The 21292-nt window shown below is 46.1% G+C and overlaps 1 protein-coding gene across 1 annotated transcript in view; it reads left to right on the forward strand.

Annotated features, from left to right (window-relative positions):
• Positions 1–14603, forward strand: part of LOC147120939 (uncharacterized) — a 156059-nt gene extending 141456 nt beyond the window's left edge. Inside the window, exon 6 of the mRNA XM_085979778.1 lies at positions 10872–14603. Coding sequence (XP_085835904.1) covers positions 10872–11146 — 275 coding nt within the window. The 3' untranslated portion in view covers positions 11147–14603. The remainder of the gene's footprint in view (positions 1–10871) is intronic.
• Positions 14604–21292: the final 6689 nt, after the last annotated feature.

Consider the following 21292-nt stretch of genomic DNA (forward strand, 5'->3'; position numbering starts at 1 on the left):
TGTGTAGATGGGAGAGTTGTGCTAATGTTCAGAATGAGGGTCTTTCCTGCTCTCGATATTGGTGAAGGGGCTGTGCCTCTACCTATTAGCGGGCCTTGTATATAGTAATTACATATGAGAGGTCTTACCTCTACTCGGTATGGGGACCTTTACCCATACCCGTTATGTGGAGGTTTATTTGTACCTGCAATTAGTGTGTAGCTGTGTCTGTATTCAGCACGGGTGGTGGGCTGTACCATTCTGTGCTGGATACTGTTTAGAGAATATTCTCAGAGGTGCTGCCCATCTCGCGGAATTTGAAGTAACTAAGCAACAATATTGAAGCGGCATTTCTCTTTTGATTTACCTGCTGTGCATTTCCAGCACCCTCACCTTCATCTGATTTCCAAACTCCAACATTTTCAACCAGCCTCCACATTCAACGGATCATCCTCCGCCATTTCCGCCACCTCCAGCGTGATCCTACCACCAAATATATCTTCCCCTCACCTCCCCTTTCAGCATTCCGAAGAGACTGCTCCCTCCGCGACACCCTGGTCCTCCACTCTATCGCACCTTCCCGTGCAAGCGCAGGAGATTCAACACACGCCTTTTTACCTCCACCCTTCCCACTGTCCAGGGCCCCAAACACTCCTTCCAGGTGAAACAGCGATTTACTTGTACTTCTTGCAACTTAGTATACTGTATTCGCTGCTCATGATGCAGTCTCCTCTGCATTGGGGAGACCAAACGCAGATTGGGTGACCGCTTTGCGGAACACCTCCGTTCAGTCCGTAAGGATGACCCTGAGATTCCGGTGGCCTGTCACTTTAATTCTCCGCTCCACTCCCACTCTGACCTCACTGTCCTCGGCCTCTTACACTGTTCCAACGAAGCTCAATGTAAGTTCGAGGAACAGCACCTCATCTTTCGATTAGGCACTTTACAGCCTTCTGGACTCAACATAGAGTTCAACAATTTCAGACCATTACCTTTTTCCCTATTCCTTTTTTTTCCCATTTATTTTATTATTTTTTACTCTGTCCCACATGGCAGCTGTCTTTCATTCTGCCGTTTACACTTCATCTAGAGCCATCCTTTGTTTCTTAACCTGTCCCATTACCATCTCCTTTTGCCTTGCACCGTCTCTTAATGTCTCTTAATCTCTTCTGCCTTCCATCCTATTGCAGACCTTCCCTTTTGTTCTTTCATCCCCCTCCCCCCTCCCCCCTCCCCCCTCCCCCTGCCCCTCTCTCCCCGCCCCTGCACTTGCTTAAAAACCTGTTCGATCTCCAGCTTTTCCCAGTTCTGACGAAGGGTCATCGACCTGAAACGTTAACTCTGTTTCTCTCTCCACAGATGCTGCCTGATCTGCTGAGTATTTCCAGCATTTTCTGTTTTTATTCCAACATCACCACCATGCCTCTGTTAATTGATTATTAACCCTTTGATTCTAGTCACATGATTGATTTTTATACATCACAAGCTGGGTTCTTTGGTTTTAGCCAATTTTATGAGACCCATCTCCAACAGCAATTTGTCACGTCAATAACTCTTTAATAAAAATAAAACCCTTAGATTTTAAACTGATCTGAAGGTATTTGTAAAAATTATGCTTTTTTGTTTAGTCTTAGTTATTGGTCACTTTTAATTCAGTCGCAATACTAAAGGAGTTTAAATACCAGCTGCAAATGTAGCCCCACTATTTAAAAAAGGAGGGGGAGAGAAAACAGGGAACTACAGACCGGTTAGCCAAACATCTGTAGTAGGGAAAATGCTAGAGTCTATTATAAAGGATGTGATAACAGGACACTTAGAAAATATCAACGGGATTAGACAAAGTCAACATGGATTTATGAAAGGGAAATCATGTTTGACAAACCTACTGGAGTTTTTTGAGGATGTAACTGGTAGAATAGATAAGGGAGAACCAGTGGATGTGGTGTATTTGGATTTTCAGAAGGCCTTTGATAAAGTCCCACATAAGAGGTTAGTGTGCAAAATTAAAGCACATGGTATTGGAGGTAATATACTGGCATGGATTGAAAATTGGTTAACAGTCAAGAAACAGAGAGTAGGAATAAATGGGATCAGTGCTTGGGCCCCAGCTATTCACAATATATATCAATGATTTGGATGAGGGAACCAAATGTAATATTTCCAAGTTTGCTGACCACACAAAACTAGGTGGGGCGTGAGGAGGATGCAAAGAGGCTTCAAGGCAATTTAGACAAGTTGAGTGAGTGGGCAAATACACGGCAGATGCAGTATAACATGGATAAATGTGAAGTTATCCACTTCGGTAGGAAAAACAGAAAGCTAGAGTATTATTTAAATGGTGATAGATTGGGAAATGCTGATGTACAGAGGGACCTGGGTGTCCTTGTACACCAGTCACTGAAAGCAAACATGCAGGTGCAGCAAGCAGTTAGGAAGGCAAATGGTATGTTGGCCTTCATTGCAAGAGGATTTGAGTACAGAAGCAAGGATGTCTTACTACAGTTATACAGGGCCTTGGTGAGACCACACCTGGAGTACTGTGTGCAGTTTTGGTCTCCTTACCTAAGAAAGGATATACTTGCCATAGAGGGAGTGCAGCGAAGATTCACCAGACTGATTCCTGGGAAGGCAGGACTGTCTTATGAGGAGAGATTGGGTCAAATAGGCCTGTATTCACTAGAGTTTAGAAGAATGAGAGGGGATCTCATTGAAACGTATAAAATTCTGACACGGCTAGACAGACTGGATGCAGGGAGGATGTTTCCCCTGGCTTTGTGGGGGGGGTCTAGAACGAGGGGTCACAGTCTCAGGATACGGGGTAGGACATTTAGGACTGAGATGAGGAGAAATTTCTTCACTCAGGGTGGTGAACCTGTGGAATTCACTACCACAGAAGGCTGTGGAGGCCAAGTCACTGAATATATTTAAGAAGGAGATAGATAGATTTCTAGACACAAAAGGCATCAAGGGGTATGGGGAGAGAGTGGGAATATGATATTGAGATAGAGGATCAACCATGATCATATTGAATGGCAGAGCAGGCTCGAAGGGCCGAATAGCCGACTCCTGCTCCTATTTTTCCTATGTTTCTAATTCAAAATTATGATTTAACCCCCCTGCCTGCTCGATACAGTTGTTGTTTTGTTGTCTCCATGGCTGTGCACTGGAGAGAGGAACCAAGCCCCACTCGAACAAAAGCATGCTGAGAGATTTACGACATTACTTTTGAATTTAGCCGCCAATAATTCAAATCTAGGACTGTCAGTCAAGAATTTGAGTAGGGACTGCTCAAATCTTCAATTGTATGTTTGGAACCTTCAAAGAGAAAAGTCAGGCCATTTAGTTCCAACAGTTGATAAAGCCATAAGGAAATAATAATTGGATGTGTATATAGAGATTGTAAACATTTTCTGTTTGAGGAGCTAGTTCAGTATATCTACTATAAATATGTGTTGCTGTTATTTATTCTCCCTGCTCCAGAGATTTGAGCACATAATCTAGGCCGACACTTCAGTGCAGTACTGAGAGAATGTTGCATTGTCAAAGGTGCTGTATTTTGGATGAGCCATGAAATCAAGGCGCTGCCTTGGCGGATGTAAAAGATCCCGTTGTGTTATTCAGAGAAGAGCAGCAGAGTGCTGCCAGTGTCCCGGCCAACATTTCTCCTCCAACGCAAATTAATTGGCCATTTATCTCCTTGCTGCTTGTGAAAGTTGGCAGCCACATTACCGTACATTACAACAGTGAGTGCACTTGAAAAATAATTTGTTGTCTGTGGAGCACTTTGGGGCATCCTGAGGATGTGAAAGGTGCTATGTAAATTCAAGTTTAAAAAAAAAAAAAAAATTAATTCTCTAGATGTGGGCATTGCCGGCAAGACCAGCATTGTTTGCCTGTTCCTAGTTGTCCTAAACTACTACTTAAACCACTGCCATCGGTTTTTGATACAACTGACTGGTTTGCTGGGCTACTTCACACAGCAGTTAAGAATCAATCCTGTTGTGGGACTGGAGTCGCGTATAGGCCAGACCAGGTAAGGACGACAGGTTTCCTTCCCTGGAGAACCAGCTGGGTTTTTACGACTATCGTGGTCACTTTTACTGATGCCAGCTTTTTATTTCCAGATTTTCAAAACTGATTCAAATTCTCACGGTATGATTTGATATTGTGTTCTCTAGCCATCTGGATTACAAGATCAGTAACATAACCACTGCACTACCTTACTCATTCTTGTTCATCTATTCAATACATCTTGATGGTTAAAGCTTGACATGGTGTCTGATGATGTGGTGCTCTACTGCGTTTTGAAGATGTAAAATATCCTGTAGAGATCTAGCAGCCAACAAAAATGTTGAAGATTTTCTTTTCGGTATGCTGAGCTCGCCACCAAAACACAGACTTATTGTAGAGCCAGTGAAGATACTCCGTGCTGTGAATAGCTAAGAACACACTTAGTAGAGTTAAATACACAATCTCAAGTATCTAGGATAAGGTGGACAGAAAAGACATGCATGTTTATTTAATCTATGATTTGTATTCATACTCATCTACTTTTTAATTCTGCAGTTTATTGTTTATATATAATCTATATATATTGAAAAATTTGCTTTTAATAAAGCTTGTAATCATCAAAGAAAATCCCTCTGCGATTACACTTTCTGTCTAACTTCATTGTCTCCTCCAAGGCTTTTCTTGAGCCTTTTGTTTGTTTTTGGTCAAGTGTTCAAGAAGCAGGATGGTAAGTGACTTCACGATTCCAGAGGTTGCAGGTCTTAGTCTAGTGGCTGATGCATTGACAGATTGTTAGGAGTGTAGTGCAAGGCTCAATTCAATTGAGGGGTTTCGGCATCATAACACTGTAAAAACGAAGACATGAACTTGTTTTCAGCTGTCTACTGATGCGCTATCAATTACTCATAAAAGACTGAGAGTTAAGAAAGTAACTAAAGGCTTTTATTAACAAAAGAATGAAGGTCTGCCTCGAGTGGTCGACCGGTCCAGAAATACAAAGGGCTGGGGAGCAGTCACCTTTATACTAGGACTTGTGGGAGGAGTCAGCCGAGGCATGTCCAGGCATGTACACAGTGGAATACAAACAGTGGTTTACCACATTCACCCCTTGTTTAAAATTGAGTCCGGCGGGGTGAAGTGTATTAAAAGTTAGTGTATTGGAGTCTCTCCGGAGGTCTTGTCTGCCGCTGTGATCGGCGTGGCGACGGCAGGGGTAGTGGAGCTTCCGGCGTCGAGTCCTGCGTAGGCTGTGGCACAGGCGTGTCGTCCTCGTAGATGTCAAGCGGGTCGCGGGGCCCAGGCCTGCCGTCTGCTGGGGCTGGATATCGGATCGTGGGGGTGGGGGGTGGTAGTGAGTAGTGGGTTACTGCGGCCCCCGAGGGTGCAAGGTCTCTTATGGAGACTGTGTCCTCCCGCCCGTCCGGGTATGCAATGTAAGCATACTGGGGGTTGGCGTGGAGGAGGTCGACCCTCTCGACCAGGGGGTCCGTTTTATGGGTCCTCGCGTGCCTTCTCAGTAGGACTGGCCCTGGGGACGTCAGCCATGGCGGTAGCGATGTCCCCGATGTGGACTTCCTTGGGAAGACAAACATTTTCTCATGAGGGGTGGCGTTAGTGGCAGTGCAGAGCAGTGACCGAATAGAGTGGAGCGCATCGGGGAGCACATCCTGCCAGCGGGAGGTTGGAAGGCCCTTAGACTTTAAGGCTAGCAGGGCGGCCTTCCAAACTGTCGCATTTTCTCTTTCCACCTGTCCGTTCCCCTGGGGGTTGTAACTGGTGGTCCTGCTTGTGGCAATACCCCTAGTTAGCAGGTACTGACGGAGTTCGTCGCTCATAAACGATGAGCCCCGGTCGCTATGGATATAGCTGGGGAAACCGAACAGGGTGAAGAGGTCGTTCAGACATTTAATGACCGTGGCACTGGTCATGTCCGAGCAGGGGATGGCGAACGGGAAACGGGAGTACTCATCAATAATATTGAGGAAGTACACATTGCGGTCGGAGGAGGGGAGAGGCCCTTTAAAATCAACGCTCAGGCGCTCGAAGGGGCGAGTGGCTTTTATCAGGTGGGCCCTGTCTGGTCTATAAAAGTGCGGTTTGCACTCAGCGCAGACTTGGCAGTTCCTGGTCATGGTCCTGACCTCCTCAATAGAGTAAGGCAGGTTGCGGGCCTTGATGAAGTGGAAGAACCTGGTGACCCCCGGGTGGCAGAGGTCATTGTGGAGGGCCCGCAGTCTATCGATCTGCGCGCTGGCGCAGGCGCCACGCGATAGCGCATCCGGGGGTTCATTGAGCTTCCCGGGCCGGTACAAGATCTTGTAATTGTAGGTGGAAAGTTCGATTCTCCACCTCAAGATCTTGTCATTTTTGATTTTGCCCCTCTGCTTGTTGTTAAACATGAAAGCAACTGAACGTTGGTCAGTGAGCAGGGTAAATCGTTTTCCGGCCAGGCAGTGCCTCCAATGACGCACAGCCTCCACAATCGCCTGGGCCTCCTTCTCAACAGCGGAGTGTCTGGTCTCCGGGCCTTGGAGGGTTCGTGAAAAGAAGGCCACGGGTCTCCCCGCCTGATTGAGGGTAGCGGCCAGGGCAAAGTCGGACGCGTCGCTTTCCACCTGGAAGGGGATGGATTCGTCCACTGCGTGCATGGTGGCTTTGGCAATGTCTTCCTTGATACGGTGGAAGGCTAAGCGGGCCTCTGCCGTCAAGGGAAAAGAGGTGGACTTGATCAGCGGATGGGCCTTGTCTGCATAGTAGGGGACCCACTGGGCATAATAGGAGAAAAACCCTAGGCACCTCTTCAGGGCCTTGAGGCAGTGGGGCAGTGGAAGTTCCATAAGGGGAAGCATCCGGTCGGGGTCGGGGCCGATGACTCCGTGTTCCACAACACAGCCAAGGATGGCGAGGCGGTTTGTGCGGAATATGCACTTCTCCTTGTTATATGTCAGGTTCAGGAGTTGGGCGGTGCGGAGGAATTTTTCGAGGTTTACGTCATGGTCCTGCAAGTCACGGCCGCAGATGGTCACATTGTCCAGATATGGGAAAGTGGCCTGCAACGCATTTTGATCTACCATCCGGTCCATCTCCCTTTGGAAGACGGAGACCCCGTTGGTGACGCCAAAGGGAACCCTAAGGAAGTGGTAGAGGCGGCCGTTTGCCTCAAAGGCAGTATACTGGCGGTCCTCAGGGCGGATAGGGAGCTGGTGGTATGCTGATTTCAGGTCAATGGTCGAGAAGACGCGGTACTGCGCGATCTGGTTGACCATATCAGCTATGCGGGGGAGTGGGTAGGCGTCCAGCAGGGTGTAGCGATTTATTGTCTGGCTGTAGTCGATGACCAGGCGCTGCTTCTCGCCGGTCTTAACGACCACAACCTGGGCTCGCCAGGGGCTGGTGCTGCCCTCAATAATCCCTTCCTTCAGGAGCCGCTCCACTTCGGTTTTAATGAAAACCCTGTCCCTGGCACTGTATCGCCTGCTCTTTGTGGCGATGGGCTTACAGTCGGGGGTGAGGTTAGCAAACAGTGGGGGGGTGACTCTGAGTGTGGAGAGGTTGCACCTGGTGCGCGGCAGGCAATTTGGGAGCTGCTGGCTGCGGACTGAGAGTGGGGGTAGGGGTCCACCGTACGCCATCGTAACACTTTTAAGGTGGCACTGAAAATCTAACCCCAGCAGGACGGCAGCGCAGAGGTCGGGCAGGACCAGAAGTTTAAAATGATCGTACACGGTCCCGTCTACTACGAGTGTCACTACGCAGTAGCCGCCGATGTCCGCCGACTGGGACTCGGAGGCCATAGAAATCCGCTGGTGCGCAGGCAGGACTGGGAGAGAGGAACGCCGCACCGTGTCGGGGTGGATGAAGCTCTCTGTGCTCCCAGAGTCAAAAAGGCAGATTGTATCGTGACCATTTACCTTAATGTCCATTGTGGAACTGGCCAGCTGGTGCGGTCTCGCTTGGTCCAGTGTAACGGATGCCAGCGTAGGGGTCGGTGTGTCGCTGCGGGTATCAGATGAGGCGGTGTTGGGGGCCTGCTGCGTTCCGGCTGTCGTCCAAGATGGCGGCGTCCATGATCCCCATGTGGCTGGAGGCGTCCAAAATGGCTGCTGTACCGGTGGTTCACACATGGCCGGGGAGGCCCAAGATGGCGGCCCGCATGGCCCACACGCGGCGCTGCTGGGGTTCGGGGTGGCTTTGGCCCTGCAGACGTTAGCGTAGTGTCCCTTCTTCCCGCAGCCCGAGCAGATCGCGTTTTTCGCCGGGCAGCGCGCTCTGGGGTGTTTTGCCTGGCCACAGAAGTAGCATTTCTGGCCTTGGGGCACTGCTGTCTGGCCTTGGGACACTGCTGCGGTAGTTGGGCCGTGGCTGGGGTGGCACGGCGCTATGAGGCGGTCCTACCGTGTCCCAGGCTGTCATTCCCCGCAGCGTCCACGGTGCAGAGGAGTAGGCATCCATGCCCCGGTAGGCTGCATCCAATGATAGTGCGAGTTCAGAGGCCTTGTTGAGGTCGAGGTCACTCTGCTCCAACAGTCGCTGTCGGGTGTAATTGGATCTGTGGCCCGCTACAAAAGCGTCCCGGATAAGTTCCTCTGTGTACACGGCGGCCTTTACATCCTTCCAACCACAGGCCCGGCCAAGCACAGACAGTGCCTGAAGGTATTCCACGGTCGATTCCCCAGGTTGTTGTTTACGACTCCCCAGAAGGTGCCTGGCGTACACTTCGTTCACTGGGCGCGTGTACTGGTCCTTGAGGAGCTTGATAGCGTCCGCGTACGAGGTCGCGTCTTGGATGACCGAGTACACTCGGTGGTTCACTTTGGAGGTCAGGACATCCAGTTTGTCCTCGTCCGATTTGATTGCTGCGGAGGCGGTCGGGAATTTTTTGAAACACCTAAGCCAGTGAGTAAACTTGGTGGATGAGTCCGCCTCCCGATGATCTAAGTCCAGGCATGCTGGTGTGAGGATCTTCTCCATTATAAAAATTTTGTTAATAAAATTGATGCGCTATCAATTACTCATAAAAGACTGAGAGTTAAGAGAGTAACTAAAGGCTTTTATTAACAAAAGAATGAAGGTCTGCCTCGAGTGGTCGACCAGTCCAGAAATACAAAGGGCTGGGGAGCAGTCACCTTTATACTAGGACTTGTGGGAGGAGTCAGCCGAGGCATGTCCAGGCATGTACACAGTGGAATACAAACAGTGGTTTACCACACTACTATGTTTGTTTTTTCAATGTGATAATGCCAGTTTGATGTTTTCTTTCATATTACACGGAGTTCCCCTCTATTGTGATGCTTATCTAACAGGATGGAAAGTTTGATCAACTTCTGTGGTTATTACGTTCCAAAAAGGAAAGAGGAACTAACTAGCATTTATATCGCACTTTTCATTGTGTCAGGATGTCCCAGAGTACCTTGCAGCCAATGAAATGTTTTTGAAGTATAGTTACTGTTGTAATGTAGACAAATACAGCAGCCAATTTGCGCACAGTAAGGTCACACACACAGCAAATGAGATAAATGACCAGATAATCTGTTTTTGTGGTGTTGATTGAGGGATAAATATTAGCCAGTGACGTGAATCAGTCATTCATGAAAGAAAGACTTATGAAATAATACTGAGCGGCCTACGGGTGGCGCTGTCCAGGGAGAGTATAAATACTCGGGCACGGGCCCAGCTTACGCAGGACCTTCTTAACGGGAACTAGTGAAGGACACAACTAGACCTCCATGTTGTAAAACAGTTGATTAAAGCTTTGTTTAACGCTTAGACCAAGTGCCTAGTAGTTTTCTTACGTCAGCCAGTACACTGGGAGAAGCTCCCCAGCTCTTTGAATAGTGCCATAACAATTTTTACGTCCACATGTGAGGGCAGATGGGGCCTCGGTTTAATGACTCATCCGAAAGATGGTACCTCTGACAGTGCAGCACTCCCTCTGTTCTGCACTGGAGTATCAGCCCTAGATTATGTGCTGGAGTCTCTGGAGTGGGGTTTTAACCCAAAACTTTCTGACGCAGAGCCAAGAGTGCTACCCACTGAGCTGCGGTCGACACAGGCCTCTGATTATGCAACTCATCCATAATTTTTAGCACGTGCCTTGACGGCCAGAGTAATGTAAACAAATAGGCAAGCAATGGCTGTACACAATAATAAGGCACTTGGAGCATAATTGATGGAGAAAAAGGTGAGTTGACCTAAACTGGGTTTACTTAAACGTTGATGCAGCTCCGTGATGGCTCTGTTAGCAAGTGCACTGCCCACTGTGAATTGAGCCACACACATTCTGTGCTGAGTTAGCTGATCTCATCCAGGGTCGCAGCAGCAGCACTACAGTGACATCCGCACTCCTGACCGTGGTGGAGGGAAAATGGTGCTGGGTTCCTACTCCTAATCGCTCTTCTGCAATCCCTGCAGGAAGTGCATGTGGATGAGGACAGGGTCAGGCTCTTCTGTAATTCCCACCACACTGAACTGCCTCCTGACGCGTTCCATCAACAGTCATCGAATGCTACAACACACGCGCACCCCTTTTCAGCCCACGAGGTCTGCACCAGTGTTTTTCGCCACAGGAGCCAGCAAGCCCAAACCCACTCTTCTCATTCCCCATACCTTTTAATATTTCTCTTTTTAGCTTGCACAGGAAGAATGATTACTTGAGCAAGGTGCTGGAGGGCAGCCAGTGTCCTTCAGAAGTTAGGTGGAGGAGACAATTTGAGGGAAGAAAATATTTGTGTCTTGGTATGCACACCTAACCTTAGACTTGGATTCTTCAGCCGTTTGCAAAGCACCATTTTGATTTGTCCCTGGAATAATACAAAATTACATTAAAAAGCAGCACATTTGGAGACAATTTACAAGTTACATTCTGTTTATTTTTACAACAGATCCTCTGTGGAAAGGAGATCCCTCGCTGGGTCAACCGGCTGGCTCACTTCAGCTCCTGCATTCCGTTTCTCCAAAGTTGCTTGCCGAAAGAATGGTTGACGCCTGCTGCACTCCAGACCAGCGTAAGCCAGGAGCTGCGGGATGGGCTCGAGGAGGCGGAAGATGCAGTGGCTTCGACCTCTGCTTCAGCGTCCACCTCCAGGTCCACTTTACCCAGACCGGGCCACCACACCAAATTATGATCCTCCGCAGTGACTCCAGACTGACTTTGTAGACGTACAACTGACTTTTTTTTATTTTTTAAAAAAGTAACTATCACAATCATTAGAAACTGCCCTGCAGGGTGCTGAACATTATAGATCCTTGTTTTTCATTCTGATTTTTTTCAATGCTTTACCTGCCGTTTGCTCCAGCTCAGGATTGTTTTGTAGTTGATACACCGTGTTCTTTTAGGTGATAGAAATCAACCACTTCTTTCTGATGGCTTGAAGGGGTCACTGTAAAGAACTTGATTTAAAAGGTGTATATATAAATATATACAGTATTTTGGATAATTGTTTACAAAGTCCCGTGTTGTAACTGGGATCTACACTAACGACCTGTTGTAATGATGGTACTGGTAATTTTATATTTTTCAAGCATGCTAACTGTTGTAGACTGGTACAGTAATGTAGCAACACATTTTTGCCATGGTGATACTGTGGCAAAATCTTTAATAACTCCCCTTCACATCATTTCCCACCACCAAACCCCCCTCCCCCACAAGATTAGAATAGAATACACAGTTGACAGACTTTTATGTTAATTATAAAGATGTTCAAAAATAATCTTTTCAATTATGTCTTTCAGAGAATATATTAGTGCAACAAAAATTTTTTTTTTTTTTGCATGCTTCCAAAACTGTACCGGTCTGCAACATCTGAAGTTAAAATGCTATTACTGTACACATAGTACAAAACATCATAGTGAGCAATAAGCCTTTCACCAGCATTCTCAATGAACAGGGAGTTTGAGTTTTGTTATAGTGAAATAATTAGTGTCTCTGTTCTTGGGGCAGAGAATAAAAGACCTCTTCAGCTGCATAGACCAATAAGTGGAACAAACCAATACTAACGGGCATACTGTTCAGGGTGCCTCATTCTGCTAGTATTGTATGAAGTCTGTTTGAAACTTTAGTGTCAAGAGTTGCTCCTCAAGGAATTTTGAACCTTGTAGGAGCTCTAGTCTAATCTTTTCTGACTAAATTACATTGTAGGAGGGATTAGCACTTTAAAATGTACACTTAGACTATTGTGAATCATGAAATGTGAGATAAAAAAGATGCTCTGTCATTTTTTTAAGTTATGAAATCCCTTTGGCAATGCAGGGAGTCAATTATGGAAGCTTTATTTTTCCAGAAGTGATTTACAGTATTCTGAGGAGATCGTGTTTTGATCATGTGCTGTTCCAGCCAGCTGGGAATGAATTATGTGACTGTCCCCGGCTGGTGCAAACCCTCATTCCTTGCCTTTCCTGGTTCTTTTTAAACCCACAGTTCATTTCAGCAACCCTTTAGCAGGTTGTCCTCGCATTTGACACCCTGAGCTGTTGTGTGCCTTAGAGAGTTTGTAAATGGGGTATTACAGACTATCCTAAACTTATAAAAGGTGACTTAAAGGGACATTGTGTTGCTATGCTTGGCAATCATGTGTACACGAATCCTCCTTGGGTACCACGCCAAACAGATCTTTCTAGTCCGCCCCTAGAGTTCATTTGCAAAAATAGTTTAAAATTTATAGAAACTGCTTGATGTTAGAATGCACTTGATAGAGTTATCTACATTTGGAGAAGTTACATGGCAAAGTTGTCAAATATACAACATTATTGCCAGGCCTTTTCCTTTAACATCCTTGGATGTTAATGGTGTGACACTAGTTAGAACTTGTATAATTCTGACAGAGACTGACTGACTGATCCTTAAATGATTCTAGTTATGCTTCACACAGGAGTTCTTGACATCCTGCCAAGAGTTGTGTTGCTATGCACTAGTATCGCTAACACTGCCTAGCTTTTGTTGAGCAATACAACTGCTGTCAAGATCACTGGTTATTGTTGTTTACCTAAGTACAGAGTTGATTTTAGTCCGGTGACAAACCATACTGGTGAGTTCCCCCTCTGCTGCATCTATCTGGGGAGGCATGTTAACTGAGTGGCGAGCGGAGGACAATGGGGGAACAAGTCAACTTAAATCTGGCTAATATGCCTCCTACTGACTGATTTATAGTGGTACGCTTTGCCTTCTATCTTGGTGATGGCGTGTCGCATAGAGTGGGAGGAAATGTTCTGGCAGTGTGCATCATTTGGGAAAGATAAATGGTATCAGGCTGCTCCTTGGTTCATTTCTACTAAGTAAACAAAGAAGTATGTAATTGCCCTACACCAGGTATCAGTCCCTAAAAGCATATGCAGTCCCATTAACCCTTTGCAGACCAGCAGTAACTTGGTGTACTACCCAAATGCCTTTCTAACTGAACTGGGTACAAATCTTGGCCACTCATGTTGCAATGAGATGACACACTTTATAACTCTGAATTTGATGTCCATTTTCCATGGACCTTGAGCGCGTTTCTATTAACATGTCTGTGCAAGTGACCTACCCAGGTTAATGATGGACATTGAAAGGTGGGGCTCTTTCAGTCACCCCGCACTCTAAAACTGATCTATTATCACTGTGGATAATAGGCTAGTTTTAAAGCACAGTTGAGATGGAGATCCTCCCACTTCTTCATCGTGTTCCCCGATCTGCTGTACAGTTAGAGGGTGCGCAGTGACATTTAGTGACGCTTGGAGTGGGGAGAGGGAGTAACTCAGAGCCACATCAGGGATGGGAAACCCCGATGGCCATCAGGCAAATGGGTAAAGCAGTTCAAGTGCACACACAACACACTGATGCCAGGTCAGATGCCCACCAATGTTTCCCCCTCATTTTTGGGGGGGTACGCGGCCCCTTTAACTAGCTGCGCAGCCCATTCAAAGTTTTGCGCCTATGTGAAATTTCACGTTGGAAAAGCCGGACAGCCGTGCAAGTTAGAGGGAACGTTGGTGGCCACCCTCTCAGGCTGAGCCCTGCTTTAAGGCGCACGTTAAAGTGGCCTGATAGACATTGGTAATGGCCACTGGTCCAAAAAAACTGAATTTGGGATTATCTCTGCAGCATGTTAAGAGTCCTGTGGCATTTTGTGTCTTTATGGGTAGGGGGAGTATAATGGCCTTTGTTAATTTGAACTCTGGACTGAGGGGGTTAAGTACATCTGCACGATGCTCCAAATATTGGTTCGTACCTTGTGTAGCACGAGTTCACTGAGTGAGACCTGCAGGCACCGTGTACCTGTGATCGTATCTTGGGTAAAAGTTGCGCAAGTCCACACAGCACTGCCTCTTAGTTGGTACAGAATATGTTACGTACCCGATTGCCAGGGTACTTCTGTGAGGTGCCTTTTTAATTGTGACACAGGGACCTATTGATGATCCAGGTCAATTCATCCAAAATACCTCGTCACATTTTCCACTCCAGTAGCTGTATGTAAGATTAATTCATGTTACAGTATATCTATTTAATTAAAAAAAAGGTAGGCAACAGTTCCTTTACTATTCCAGACCTTGCAAACTTTAAAAGTAGTTCTTGTACTTTATTTTTTTGAACAAAATGATGTGATGGCAACATTAAAAAAACTTGTTTGTTCTAAAACTTGGTTGATTTTGAACTTGTTTTATTGTCAGAACTTCAATTGCCAGCACCTGCAACCTATATTATCTGCATCGTTTTTGCTTACAGTAAAAGGAGACGGTGTTAATGGAAAGAGCTGTTCAGGACACTTCCTCGCCATGTGGATTCTGAGCATTTTTTTTTTTTTTTTTTTTTAAAAAGAGCTTGAATCTGTTGAGTTTGGATATTTTTCATTTGACTTTATCTGTTGTAATAATTCCAGTTTCTGCCGACATTCAGATGCTGCAGTTGGTGCTTTCTGATTCCAATGAAGTGTTGCATTTGAACATGGTGCACTTTTCTCTTTTTTCATAGGCCCTTTACATCCAGTGGTGTAAAGTAAGGTGTCCAACCAACTGGGTGGATGTTGTTCTGTCACATGCCATAGAGCAGGTGGTTTCAGAATCGATGCCCAACCTGTGTGAGTTGGCTGCTCTCAGTTGGGTTGGCAAATGGAGTACTACTGTTAGCCTCAGTGGCCCTGGACAAGGGAGGAGATTGGAACATAGGAATTGCTTGGTGACAAAAGACTAATGTTCATCTAGTTCGCCTTCTGCCACCCTTGTCACATGATACAATGATAATAGAGTTGTTTACTAATCATAGCAATCAATCTCTATCAATTAGTCTACAGCAGACTCTGGCATGACCCAAGGAAAATCCCAGTGGTGGAGAACTTTGGGAACCATAGGTCCAAAGTCACTCTCTCCCGCCCAGGAATGCTTCTGAATTCCTATTCCCGCTTGCCAGCCAGCGACACTCTCAGGAAAAATGTTGGGGACTATCCGGTTTGAACTTGGCTCTGTGTCCCCGATTAACAAATAGGCAGCCAACGTTCGTTCCATTCCTGCCCCAGCCCCAGGCATCTGTTCTGTTAAAATTCATCACTATAGAGTAACTCCCTTTGCTTTCCTTGCCCCCAACATTGTAATAGTGGACCCATTTTCATGCAAATCTGTCATTTTGTTAACATTCAGGATATTACAGATGTTAAATGTTATGAATTTTTTAACTGCCAGGTTTGTATGCTATCAGATAGCCCCAAAGGATTTAACTGATAAAACTCTTGTGTTCTCTCTTTCCTGCCCAGTCATGGATGAGCTGTCTGTAGACCATGTTAATGCTAATGTCAAGGACATTCACCAATATACAGTGCTGGTAATCTCCTTTGTAATACCTTTCTATTGTCACTGAATAATTGGCTTTATTTAATCTTCTTAATCCTCAAATCAGTCTTCGATGAATATTTTTTTTTGCAGCAGTTGAAGTTCAGTGTGCTCCTGATGTGAACTGTTAATGGAATTATTTGTGCTATGTTCCTTAGTCTGAAAATAACTTTTTCTGCTCTCTAGTTTGCATAAAGGAAAAAAGTTATTTTTAACCTCACTCTGCAACTCTCTTGACTCGTGAGGGTGCAATTCCACAGGCGCCGGCTGCGCTCTGATGGCTTACCCGGGTGGCTGTTCATCCTGGTAGACAAGGCAGAGTGTACTGGAGACAAGGATCTGTACTGGAGACTCTGCTTTTCACCTGAGCCAGCTGTTTAACCATGGGTGAGGACCAAGGGTTTCACAGCTGATCTGATCCTACCCTCAATTGACAGGGAGATGGTTATAGCGGCCCTACTCTTGCCGAGTTTGAGTGCTTAACACCCAGATACTCGCCCTGAGCCAGCAGAGAGCTCTTTATCATGGTTTATTCGACTTTCTTCAATTTACACAAAGGTTGATAACTAACCTGTCGCACTATAGAAGTTTGCAGAGGGATTATATTGGTGTTGGCCTTGGCTCAGTCAGTGGTAATGCTCTCGCTACTGAGACGGACGGTCGTGGATTCATCTCTTCAGAGACTTGACCAAATAATCTAGGCTGACACTAGACAATACTGAAGGAGTGCTGCACTGCTGGAGGTGATTTGTTTACATGGACACCTAAATCCCTTTGCTCCTTCACAGCTCCTAGTCTCTCGTCGTTAAAAACCAAAGTGGATGACCTCTCACTTCCCCACATTGAACTCCCATCTGCTGTTGTTCTGCCCACTCACTTAGTCTACGTCCCTTTGTAACTTCCTGCTGCCATCTACAAAACATATTGTGCCTCCCATCTTATTGTCATCTGAAACTTGGATATACATCTCAATATTCCTTCATCCAAGTCATTAATATATATGGTTGAAAAGTTGAGTCTCCAGTACAGATCCTTGAAGAACACCACTTGGCACATTGCACCAATCCAGTGACGTCCCTTTATCCCTACTCTCTGTCTCCTCTACCTCCCAGTGAATCACCAGGGGTGTGGGGGGTTGGCGGTTGAGTTTAATGAAGCAGTCAAGGAACCACAGAAGGATCTAGTCAAAACTTACAAGTGGGCAGAACTACGAGATGAAATTCAATACAGTTAAGTGCAAGGTGGTGTACATGGGAAGAAAAAAAGGATATGTACTGACTCAATGAATGGTGATGAACTGGTAAGCAAGAGCTACAAGAGATGTGGGGTAGTGCTCTGGTCACTGAATACTGTGTTACGGTCTGGCTGCCAGTGCACAAGGGAATCATCCAAGGCTTGGAAGCCGTGCAGAGAAGGACTGGGAGGCTGATCCAGAGTTTGAGTCATCAGGAAAGGTTACAAAACGTCATTGTTCAGCCCTGAAAGGAGGTGGGATTTTATAGAGGTATATAAGATACTAAGTGGAAATGTTCATCTTAGGCAGGACAAGGGGAGACTGGGAAAAGGGTAGTTCAGGACTGATATCAGGAATCATTTCTTTAGAGTGGGTAATACCTGGAATGGTTTGCTGGGTAGGGTACTGGAGGCAAAACCTTAGAGACAGTCAGATGTGCGTTGGGGCTTAACGTGAGATTTCTATGTCAGCTTGGCTCAAATAGCGCAGCAATGGACAATATCCAGGCTTAGGCTGTCTGTCTGCTCAGGTATATTTAAAAAATCCTATGACACTATTTGAAGAGAAAGGGGAAAAAAGAAAGACTTGCATTTATATAGCGCCTTTCACGTCCACCGGACGCCCCAAAGCACTTTACAGCCATTGAAGTACTTTTTGAAGTGTAGTCACCGTTGTAATGTAGGAAACACGGCAGCCAATTTGTGCACAGCAAGCTCCCACAGACAGCACTGTGATAATGACCAGATAATCTGTTTTAGTGATGTTGATTGAGGGATAAATATTGGCCAGGACACCGGGGAGAACTCCCCTGCTTTTCTTCGAAATAGCGCCATGGGATCTTTTATGTCCACCTGAGAAGACAGACGGGGCCTCAGTTTAACATTTCATCCAAAAGACAGCACCTCCGACAGTGCAGCACTCCCTCAGCACTGCACTGGAGTGTCAGCCTAGATTTTTGTGCTCGAGTCTCTGGAGTGGGACTTGAACCCACAACCTTCTGACTCAGGCGAGAGTGCTGCCCACTGAGCCACGGCTGACAGAGGAGTTCTCCAACTGTCTGGCCAACATTTATCCCTCAACCAATAACCCCAAAATCAGATTAACTGGTCCTTTATGTGGTGTATGTGCCTTTAAGAGCCCCAGGTGTGCGTAATGCCGGTAATTGCCACTTGGGCTATATAAGCCTGTGTATTGTGTGTATCCTTTAGAACCCCCCCCAGACTTGCTTAGTAAATACCTATGAACCAACTCCTGTCTTCAGTGTCTTTATCTACACACGGACACTACAGTGGTGACGAAGTGGAAACGGACTTACCTGCAATTCGGCAGCACCTCAAGGACATCGATTCCTCCAGCGTCCAGAAGACTCAAGGAAGTAATAGAAACTGTGGTTTCACCAGCTGGCCAAGCTGGTGGCAGGTACTGCGCTAATCCTTCCTGGGCGTCAGGCTGGGGCTCCAGCGGCGGGCTCTACAGCTGAGACAGGCAGCGAAATCGGAGGCAAGCAATAACGGACTGGGAGGGTGCACTCGGGAGACGGCCGGCGCGGCAAGCAGGTCAGCGTTTAGACCTCCGTCGGGAACGAGTCTCCAACAGTGAATAAACGGAAACCACAGTAAAACAGCGTTATCGGTAGCAGCGGCGGGAAAGCGCAGGAAGCGCCATATCGTTGCTACAGACAAAGAAAAAGCGCAGGAAGCGCCATATCTTTTTTGAAATGCCTAAGTCTGGCAATATTGATGCTTTTGATAACGAAACAGAGCCTAACTTTGGCAATATTGATGTTTTTAATAACAAGATAGAGGATTGGACCACATATGTAAAAAGAGTGGAGGTGTTTTGCACCGCAAATGGAATAGAAGATGAAAAAAAAGCTTCAGTGCTTCTGGATCTAATGGGCGCAGAAACATACAAGCTGTTACGCAACTTAATCACTCCAGCCGAACCGATGGACAAGAATTTTGAGGAGATTGTTGATACCCTACACTGCCAATTCGAGGCAGGACTGGCAGATTCTCTGCAAGACAAATTCATCTGCGATCCCCTAAGTGTAGAAACACAAAAAAAGGTATCTTCTGGAAAAGATTTAACACTGGACAAGACTTTCAGTGCAATAGGAGCGGCAAAGATACAGCAAAGGCCACAGGACTTCGGCACCCATGAAATGACACGGGGTTTCGAGAGATGTTATCGCTGCGGCAGATCCAACCATGACCAGAGGGATTGCTGGTTCAAAGAAAAAGCATGCAGGCGATGCGGAAAGATGGGACACATTCCACGTGTATGCCGATCTGAAAATAAAAAATCCACTAACGGGAAAAGAATCAATAAGGAAAAGCACAGAAAGGTACAAATGATGACGGACAGTAGCTCCAAAGACCAGAAGAGCGATAGCGACTCCGGGAACAAGAGACTAAGCTCTCTCAAATCACATAATGTAATTGCCAATGAAGATTACCAGACCATTTGGGTTACCCTCATAATAGCAGGGTCCCCAGTTAAAATGGAGCTAGATACAGGATCAGCTCTAACCGTAATAAATCGACGAGATTACGAGAGGCTATTTTCGCATATACCTCTAAAAGACACATCCATTATCTTAAAAACATATACGGGGCAGAAAGTATACCCCAAAGGAAAAATAAAGGTGCCTGTGGTATACAACGGCAAAGAAATACAAAAGTTGTATTTATACATTCTACAAGATGGTGGTCCACCGTTGTTGGGACGTGAATGGATAAGGAAGATACGTTTAGACTGGCACTCCATTCAGGCGCTGACGGTGACCAGTAAGGAAAAAAACAATGATGACATCATACCTGAACGATTAAAAGACATCTTGGCCAACGCCAAAGAAGTGTTTCAAGAGAAACTAGGAACCTTGAAAGGCATCACTGCCTCAATAAAAGTGGAAGATGCAGCAATTCCAAAAATTTTTAAGGCAAGACCGGTGCCATACGCAATACGTCCGGCAGTCGAGGCAGAGCTGGAGAATTTGGAAAAGGCAGGCGTATTATCCAAAATAGATTGGAGCGAATGGGCAACACCCATCGTTCCAGTCATGAAAAAAGCATTGAAAAATAACTCTGAGGAACAGAGAAAAATTCGCATCTGTGGGGACTTTAAGGTGACTGTAAACCCGGTCCTTCACATGGTACAGAATCCTCTTCCGAGGATAGAAGATATTTTCGCCTCACTATCCGGAGGGAAACGTTTCACAAAAATTGACTTGGCACAGGCATATCTACAGATGGAGGTTGAGGAGACCTCTAAAAAGTATCTCACAATAAACACACACAAAGGCCTGTACCAGTACAATTGACTGGTTTTTGGAGTAGCATCAGCTCCAGCTATCTGGCAAAGAGCTATGGAGCAAGTCCTGCAAGGGATTCCGGGGACTCAGTGTTACCTAGACGACATCCTTATAACAGGAGAAAACGACAACGAGCACCTTGCCAATTTGGAGCAGGTGCTCACTAGGCTGAAAGAACGGGGCCTACGAGCAAATCGCCCCAAGTGCGAATTTTTCCAAAATCAGATATCATATTGTGGCCCCATAATTAATAAGGAAGGGTTGCATAAGTCACCTGAAAAAATTGAAGCAGTTATAAAAGCCCCAGCACCTGAAAATGTTTCACAATTGAGGTCATTCCCGGGATTAATAAATTACTATCATAAATTTTTACCGAACTTATCAACTATTCTACACCCTCTTAATGATCTTCTACAGACAGGAGTGATTTGGAAATGGAACGAAGACCGTAAACGTGCCTTCCATAAATGTAAAGACTTAATCACATCCGAGAAAGTTTTGGCTCATTACAACCCATCACTACCAATCAGACTGGCGTGCGATGCATCCCCTTACGGCATAGGAGCGGTATTGTCCCATAGATTCCCTGATGGCTCGGAACGGCCGATAGCTTTTGCGTCACGCTCATTGAACTCAGCTGAGCGTAACTATTCCCAGATAGACAGGGAAGCACTCAGCCTGGTATGGGGAGTGAAAAAATTCAACCATTACCTACACGGACAAAAATTTACCTTGCTGACTGACCATCAACCCCTCATCTCCATATTCAACCCTAAGAAAGGTGTCCCCATTATGACGGCACAAAGACTACAGAGGTGGTCCCTTTTTCTAGGGGCACACCAATACAACATTGAATACAAAGGGTCAAAACAGCATGGGAATGCTGACGGTTTATCGCGCCTGCCATTGCCAACGATAGAAGAGGCACCTACAGTAGACCCAGTAGAGATATTCCACTCTAC

The sequence above is a fragment of the Somniosus microcephalus genome, chromosome 3 (assembly GCF_052327205.1).
Source record: "Somniosus microcephalus isolate GS21.2 chromosome 3, FLI_Smic_1.0, whole genome shotgun sequence".
In the NCBI taxonomy this organism is placed as follows: domain Eukaryota; kingdom Metazoa; phylum Chordata; class Chondrichthyes; order Squaliformes; family Somniosidae; genus Somniosus; species Somniosus microcephalus.